The following is a 9,125-nucleotide window of genomic DNA, read 5'->3' as shown; positions in this document are numbered from 1 at the left end:
TATCACCTTTTGCACTAATGGAGTGATGATATGTGCATGTTGAATGGTGAGTTTCTATATTAAGTACTCTAAAATCATCAATTTTGTACCATGATCTATACATAATGTATTTCTAGTTTCTTTCTACTCATGTGCCCATTTTAATTCATATGGTCATCTAAATATTTTGTCAATTTAAGCATTCAATACAAATTTCATTCATTCATTTAAAATCATTAATAAATATTAGTACAATTAATTTCATCATAATAATTAATCCAAATTCCTTTGTTTTATAAATTTTTCTTCTTGTATTAAGTGCAGAATATGATGTCTCATGTAAATTTGCAATTGTGTCTTTCATTTTAGTTCTTTGATTTGTGAAAATATTCAATTTTTCTTCTTAATAATTAAGATACTAAGGAATTTTATAAGATTCTATTTTGTAGTGATTGTCTAGTCAAGTTGTGACACATAGGTGTATTCTATCTCTTTTATTTACAAAGGTACCATGTGTGATTCAATAAGGAGGTCAAACCATAATCTGGTTACTAGATTTTACAATAGGCATATCCACAAGCCTAAAAGTTATTCCATGACTATGGGACAAGACATTGCCTATTGTGGCACTAATCTAGGTGTGGGCCTAAAGAATGAGGAGTTTCATTCTTAACTTCTTAACATGAATGAGAAAACCAATAATGACCATCATGATCATGCAATTGATAATTACCATTCTAAGCATACTAGTGGTCTTGTCCCTAATAATAGGTGAGTAAGACAATGAATTATTGGGAGAAGGGAGATGATAACATTTGGGTAAATTTTCCATGTAGGTCTCACTTGGCCATGAATATTTTTCTTAAGGTTATCAAGCATTGGGAGACTATGAATTTTAAGAGCAAGCTATGATCTAAAATAAGGAAGAGAGCTAGGACGGATAGTAGTTTGTCAACTGGATTTAGGCATATATTTATTTTAAGTAGAAAGGGAAGATCTAGTGGATCCATTGTATCCAAGGAATATACTATAGTATCTAAAGTGCATTTATCTCAATTTTATTAGTATTTCTAGTCTCTAATGGATGTTGAACCCTATATTATATGCATAACTATATTTCATGTAACATCTAAATGTGAGAATCCTTTAATTAGTAGTACCTTATCAAGAGATTTCTAAACTTTCATAGGAATTTTAATGTATTTATTCTACAAGAAGACATGAGGCTATACAATCCTCTCCTATAATTAGCTAGAAATGTACATGGAGAGATGTGGTTTGTACATCAACACTAACCATTGTAGCACAAAGTAGGAGAAAATAATTTTTCAAAGTTTTATGCAAAATAATAAGTTCAACAAATGGAGTTGGTTTATCTATAATATGGTGATCTAGACCATTTTAACAATGAATGATAAGGAGGTGGGTTTTTCTCTATATATCCTTGTAATAATTACTAGAAATTAATTAATTTATGCAAGTGGATTGCCTAGTTATCAAAGATGCCCTAGATCATTAGAAATGACTTCAACATGATTGAAATCTTCTTAGAAAAAGATGAAGGTTCTGAGTTTGAATGGAAAGAAAAAGAGATTTTTTTTTAATAGAATGATAACCAAGGACAAGTTTTTTCTTCTTCTAAGGGAAAAAATGGGTTTAATTGTCTATGTTACATATAATGTGTTTCTCACCAAGGATCTATGTGTTTTTATTGTAGACTTCACATATTTAATGCTAAAATTATTAAATTATGTCTACAATAAATGACAATAACTGGTGTAGTAGGGTGACCCATTATGCTCTCTCTAACCATCATATAATATATACTTAGATCAAGATATGAAAAACATGATAATTTGGACAACCAATGGAAAATGTCTCCTTGGTATTACAAAGATGTAAGAAGTTGAGATAAAAGAGATTTCTAAAGAATGAGGGAGTTGTTTGGCAGAATTTATTGATGCCTAGATCTACGAATGCCAAGGAGCTTGAATCCCAAGGAAAGATGGGATTATGCATAAATATCACACACAAAGGAAGAAATTAAGTTAAACTAACTAGACAACTTTGGCTACTTAATAATATTTTTAGCTATTTTAACCAATCAATTATACAATAATGAAAATCAAATCCATTGCAAATATTATTCTATAAAATGTATTTATATTAGGCTAAAGATGTAGTTTATGATGTCCAATCCATTCTCTAGAGGACTTAGACTACATCTCGTTGTGAAATGAGTACAATCTTTTTTTTAAGTCGAGAGGCTTCTGCAATAGGAGAAAATTTCATTGTAAACAATCTAACATTTAAAAAAAAAATTGACAGGCAACTAAATAGCTATACCTCCTTCACAATCTTTCACACAGATGCCCATGTTTCAGATTTCCTTCCATTTAATATTATAGTTTCGAATTTCCTTCCATTTAATATTATAGTTTCAGATTTTATTTTATTTAATATTATAGTTACCATAGTTTTCATCAATTATACTTTGACTACTTGAATTACAAATCTTTTAATAATCAAGTTTTATATTTTCCCTCTCCATTTTTTGAAGAATTCTTCAACTGCATGAAATTTAATAGTGGCACAAATCTTGGATGAAATCTGCAGGGGCATGCTACATGTCATTTGTGCGTGTGTAGATCTTTTCACATATATTTTGAACTATATTGATGTGGGAGATATTAATCTTCTTTTTTAAAAGTAGTTGTTCTATTATTGTTTTACTCTTTGTCGATCAAAATAGGAATAGTATTGTTGACGAGAAATGAATTGTTATTGCTGACAGTGTAAAGAAACATTTAGACATTTCCAATTGTATTTCTTTTTCATTCACTCCAGTAACAAGAAAGCCAATTGTATTTCCTTATGCTCCATTTTTAGGTGTTACATGTTTCAGGTAAGACGTGTTTTCAATTTTTTGAAGATGAACCATCAGGCATCAACATTATATATGGCAAGAGCTCATTTTGTTTTCTATTGAACATTGGATTGAGCAATAGGTTTGACCAATATTCTAAAAAGGTATGTATGTTTATGTATTTTGATTTATTCCATTTTGGATACTTTTATTGTGTGGTTTTTTCTTATTTTGAAATTTGCTTAGTTTCCTTGAAATATTGAAGATTTCTTTCTATTTTTCATAATTTGATGTTTGTCCATGTTATCTTATTCTATTTAAAGTTTTTTTATTTTTATGAATAGTGTCCTTTTCAATTAATAAAATATACTCAGTTTACAATTCACAAAAAAGAGGTCAGGGGATACAAGATCACCTTGCAAAAGAGTTCACACTTACCCAAGATATTTTACTTTAAACAAATATGGTACATATCAGATGTATCTGCCCTTCATATAAATCTTTAGATTTAGGTTCTATTTTTTAACTAAGGAACTTGAGTATGGTCATCAAATTCAAGCATTCTTCACTCGCCCACCCTTCTAAAACTTGATGTGGGAGTGAGGACCATTTTTTCACTTTGAAAGGTGGGTGACTTTTGATTTGATTTTGATAGTTTCTAGGTGTCTGGAGTGGGTAGAGGAGAAAATTGGCTGCATCAACCATGCTAGCAGTGATAATTTTTCTATGTTTATGTTGTTGTACACTAATTAGTCAAATCTCTTAAAATATATTTGTTTCCCGATGACTAGAAATCTAGGCAAGATAGATTTAAAAGGAAAAAGTAAAATGTTTTCCTTGCTTCTATGATCATGTACTGTAAAAAGTAGAAACAATGATGATTAACTAAAAGCTTTTATAAATTAAGCTTTTAAAAGTAAATATCTACTTAATTTTACAAATTAAGTGTTAAGATAGTTCCAAAGAACTCAAATTTTAGTGCCTTCACTATAATATGGGAATATTTTTGTCCTATTTGGTTGGGTGTGATTTATTTGATTTTCATTTGCAATACAAAATACTTCCATGTTTGAATTTTATATAGTGTGACCACGCTTCTAAACCTATCCACATTTCTAAGGCATGACCATTTTAACCTACATTTATATGTTGCAAATGTTTTTATGTGTATCTTACTATGTTTATAAGGTTTGATCACTGCGATTTTTCACCAGGTGTGACTACTTTCCTATTTTTTATTTTGTCTATGAGGTGCAAATATTTTTGCAATTTAGTGGTTATGTTATGTCCTTTTAGAGAGCCTAAATCATTAATTAATGGTCCATCTATGTTGTAGATTAGTGAATCAGAACCTATATTTCTCTGTCTTATGTGTAACATTCTCTATTTCTTGTTTCATCATTAAAGCTCTCCCTTTATTTTCCTGACCTATTTTGTTGACGATGAGGATCTGTCAAATATACTTCACTACATTTCTCATTTGATGCCTTATTTGTTGTTGTATTGTCCACATTGGAAATCTATGTGTCTTGAACTTTTCCTTTTCTGTCCGATGAGTATAGTGTTTTTCTGTTATTTCCAACCCGTTCCATTGATCGATAGTTGAATGTGGTTGGTGTTTAAATAGTTTCCTCTCACAGTGAGCGCTTTGACTAAAAATAAGTTTAACATTTATTTATTTAAGATCTTTTTATTTTGTTTTATTATATTATTATTTATTCATTATATTAATTACATTATAACTATATATAATGTATATCGACTTTATTTAATTTCACCTTATGGCAAGTGAGAGCGGTGGGAGTAGGAGCTTTCAAATTTTGAATTCCTGCAAGGATGGGATCTCCTCGGATGGCCGGTTTTGGGTCCCTGGTCTAGAACACAAATAGCAAGATGGAGGTAGTCTGGTAGATCTTGGCACAAGGGATTGATCAGAAAGCGTGTAGGGGGGCCCAGCTATCCATCCCAAGGAAGCGGCTAAGATTCCTTTGGTTTGCAAAGAAAACAAGCTAGGAACTACAAAATGGTCTTCATTATTTGGGGTAAAACCTTCAAGTAAGTCCTCTTTCCCACCTGTTAAAACTATCCAAGATTTTGAGAAAGGTTCTTGCATGATTTCCATTTTGGATGAGATAGTGGATCACAACATGCGGGCCATGGCTTCTACTTTGGTTGGGAGATTTTTGGGACCTAGACCGAACATTGATGACATCAGGTTGTTCATCAAACAAAAATGGGCTCTCAAAGGTCAGGTCTCGGTTATGACAATGGTGAAAGGTTTCATGTCTTTCGACTTTACATGCCTGGAAGACCTTGCCAACATTTTGTGTGAAGGGAAATGGGCCATTGGCCGCTCTACCCTTGTGCCTCAGAAGTGGTCATCCAGAATGAGCTTGAATGATTCTTTCTTTGTTCAAGCTCTTGTGTGGGTTAGATTGCCAAAAATTTTGTTAGAATACTGGAATGAGGACATCTTTGTGGGGATTGCAAGGACCTTCGGGGAACTCCTCTCAATGGATTTGATCTCTGCCTCTAAATGTCGTCTCAATTACACTTGCATATGCATTGGGGTGAGTGAAGGAATAGACATGCCTGAGTTCATTGCTCTTCACTCTAAACTAGGGGTACACAACCAAAAAATCAGTTATGAAACTATCCCCTTTGCATGCTTCCTTTTCCTAAAGGCTGGTCATAAGACCTACTAGTGCCCCAGTGCGGCAAAGAAGTTGCCCACGGAACCAGTCATCTCTGGCCAAGCCAAGAAGAAATCATCCCACCCTTCCGGTAAGGGTAAGATGAAGTTGCTCTAGAGGTGCAAACTTTTTGTGGTGCAGGGGAACAAGGCTGTCAGCTAGAAGGATAAAGCCTTGAAGGATATTCCTAAGAAGGACATTCCTAAGGAGCAAGCAAGTGATACCCCCCTCGCAAAGGGTCCTGCCTTGGAGATGCTAGTCTCAGCCTCGATGGAGGCTCTAAAGATGCAGGCAAGTCCCCACTCCCAAGCCATGGGACCTACAGAGGAGCAAGCTCCACCTTTGGATGCAACAAAGTAGCTTAGTTCTGTAGAGGAGCAAGCTCCACTTTTGGAAGCAATAGAGCAACTTAGTTTGGGGCAGGAAGCCCTGGCCCAGATTATTCTAGAAGCAAAGGAGAGTCAGGATAAGATTCTTTCCCATAAGCTCACTGATGCCCAGATCCCTTTAGGGTTGAAGGGGGGAGAACCTTCTGTTCCCAAAGGGCTGGAGGCCAAGCTCCATCTTCTCATTAAAAACATTGATCTAGACCAGATCGCCCAGTGGGAAGGTCGGTTAGAAAGTAGTGCGATGGTAAGCCTAGATGACTGGTGCATGGTAAAGAAGAAAAAGAAGAACCAAAAGAACCAAAATAATGCCCTCCCTCCTTTATCTCTAGCATCTACCGGAAGTAGGGTGAAATCTGATGCTAGGATAACCCCCAAGGGAGCAGGAAGAAAGAACTCAAATTAGCTTCTACAAGAAGAAACAAAAAGGAACCTGGTAGATGGGAGCCAGAGAACCATCAAGGATTTCTCAAGAAGTAAGAAATGAAAGTCATTTCATGGAATATAAGGGGCCTAAATGGGGCTCATAAATAGGATCTAGTCATAAATATGATTAGAGACCATAGACCCAATTTTCTGATGATACAGGAGACTAAAATGAAAAGGGACTTGGTTAAGAGGATATCCTTCAATAAAGCTTTTAGTTATGAAGCCTCGGATTCAGAAGGTGCTTCTGGAGGAGTACTAATCTTGTATAACTCCAGGGCCTTCAAGTTATCTACTCTTTTCAGAACTTACAATGCTCTTCTATGTGAAGTCTCTCACATCCATAGCAATGATTCCTGGCTAATCCTAAACTTGTACACCCCCAACACCAAGAAGGAAAGGAATTGTTTTCTGGTCAAGCTCCTCAAAATCCTTTCCAAATGCAATGTTATCAAAGGGATTATCATGGGGGACTTCAACTCGCCTCTCTCTGATGCTAACAAATGGGGGGTTCTTGCCCTGGATCAGGACAGTAAGCGTGACCTCACATTGTTCATTCAGAATCTTGCCTTCTTGGATATGGACCTTCAAGGGGGGAGTTTCACTTGGTCTAACAAGAGAGTTGGGGGAGATAGCATTCAAGTTTGCCTCAATAGAGCCCTCATATCTCCTGAATGGCTTCTTTCCCATTCTTGGAGATTATCCCTCCACCCTAGGGTGGGTTTTGATCACTCCTCAATTTCTCTCTCTGTCTCCCCCGTGTCTAGCAAAAGGGCCTTCCCTTTTCACTTTGAGAAAATGTGGCTTTCCCATCCAGCGCTGGAAGGAAAAATCTCTTCTTGGTGGAACTTTGAGGTAGATGGTACTGCTATGTACAGAGTTTCCCAAAAGCTAAAAACCATGAAAAGGAACATTAAATCTTGGAACAGAACTAACTTTGGCCACATTTTCTAGGAGAAAGATGAGAAAACTGATAAGCTCAATTCTATCCAAGAAGAAATCCAACTCTTCAAATATAACGCTCACAACAGGCAAGAGGAAAAGGCTATCCTCTCAGATTTGCATAACATCATATCTAAGGAAGAGCTTTATTGGAAACAAAAATCTAGAGTCAGCTAATTGAAAGAAGGAGATTGTAACACCAGATTTTTTCACCTGACCACCCTTAAGCATTAGGCTAACAATAGGATATCTAATATCAAAAAGGGCCAAGTTATGGTTTCTAAGGAAGAAGAGATAGTGAAGGAAGTTGTTTGCTACTTCTCCTTTCTCCTCACAACTGATCCCTCCCTCTCTGCGTTTGATCAAGAGGATATCTTGGCAGCCATCCCCCCCCTTCTGCAAGATCATCATAATTCCATGCTGAAAGCTATCCCCACCTAGAAGAAATTCACCAGGCTCTCTTTTCCCTCCCGAGGGATAAAGCTCTGGGCCCAAATGGCTTCCCTATCTTCTTCTTTCAGACTTATTAGAATATGATTAAGAAGGATGTGGTTAAGGCGGTCCAAGAATTATTTGGGGCTAGGAATCTACTCAAAGAACTTAATGCTACTTTTCTAGTCCTCATCCCCAAGATTTTGGGAGCTGACTCTTTGGACAATTTCAGGCCCATTAGCCTCTGCAATTCCTTCTACAAGATCATTTCCAAGGTTCTCACTTCCAGACTCCTCAGCATTCTTCCCCTAATCATCTCACCCCAACAAACTGGTTTTGTCGTTGGCAGGAAAATCCTTGATTCCATCATCTTGGTTCATGAGGTCATCCACTCTCTTGAGGCGAGCAATAAGGAAGGTTTCCTTCTCAAACTGGACTTGTCTAAAGCTTATGATAGGGTAGACAGGAATTTCCTCTTTGATGTCCTATGGGCCTTTGGTCTCGATGCTCAGGTATGCAAGCTCATCTCTCAGCTCGTGTCTTCTCCCTCTTTGTTTGTTCTAGTTAATGGTCTCCCCTCTCCTTTCTTCTCCCCCTCAAGGGGTTTAAGGTAGGGTGACCCCATTTCTCCTATCCTTTTTGTTATCTTGATGGAATGCCTGGGTAAACTCATCCAGAAGAAGATCCAGGACAGGAGTTTGAAAGGTCTAAGGCCTTCTTCAAGACCCTCTACTTTCACCCACCAGCAATTTGTGGATGACACTATCTTGGGGGGTGAAGCCTCTGTCTGGGAGGCCAGGACTTTCAAAAGCATTCTAAACTCCTACACCAAGGGCTATGGATAGGCTATCAATTTGGATAAGAGTTTGGTTTTCTTCCTCAATACCCCTTTGGAGAGGCAGAGGAAAATTGCTCGCACCTTGGGATGTGGCATCGTGTCATGCCCAACATATAAGGGCAAAACACACACAATTTTTTTAAAATGATAATAAGGTTCTCAAAGGTTTAAGAGTTTGATTCATGAGAATGCATCTACTTTGTTCATCTTAAGTTCATGCTCGAGGGAAGAATTACATTGATAAAGTTAAATCCTCGTCATTAAAATGGTATCAACATTGATTCTTTATTATATTAATATAACCACAATGTATTAAGATTATTCTAATATCGATCGATGGAATATAAGAACAACTATTGCATGGCCTAGACATCAAGGAACTAATTACTACGTTATCATGAAAAGAGTTGTCAAACTACATACAAACTCAATTCTAAAACTAAATATAATTAAGTTGATGATCTATTGAGAAACGATGATAACGAAAATAAAATATATAGCTTCAAATTGAGTTAACTAGAATCTAAAACTAAATCCCCTAAGACAATTTATAATTGCAACAT

At 36.0% G+C, this 9,125-nt stretch overlaps 1 protein-coding gene across 1 annotated transcript; it reads left to right on the top strand.

Annotated features, from left to right (window-relative positions):
* The first annotated feature begins 5,001 nt into the window (after window positions 1-5,001).
* LOC149558001 (uncharacterized) lies at window positions 5,002-8,569 on the top strand. Its single transcript, XM_089830546.1, has 7 exons — window positions 5,002-5,415; window positions 5,719-5,829; window positions 5,962-6,171; window positions 6,513-7,205; window positions 7,305-7,381; window positions 8,182-8,236; window positions 8,402-8,569. Exons 1-7 carry the CDS (start codon window positions 5,002-5,004, stop codon window positions 8,567-8,569), a joined length of 1,728 nt encoding a protein of 575 aa, XP_089686672.1.
* Window positions 8,570-9,125: the final 556 nt, after the last annotated feature.

This window comes from Cupressus sempervirens, chromosome 5, assembly GCF_028749045.1.
Source record: "Cupressus sempervirens isolate cs-2001-9-10 chromosome 5, ASM2874904v1, whole genome shotgun sequence".
Taxonomy (NCBI): domain Eukaryota; kingdom Viridiplantae; phylum Streptophyta; class Pinopsida; order Cupressales; family Cupressaceae; genus Cupressus; species Cupressus sempervirens.
This window is presented reverse-complemented; position numbering and strand designations above follow the sequence as displayed.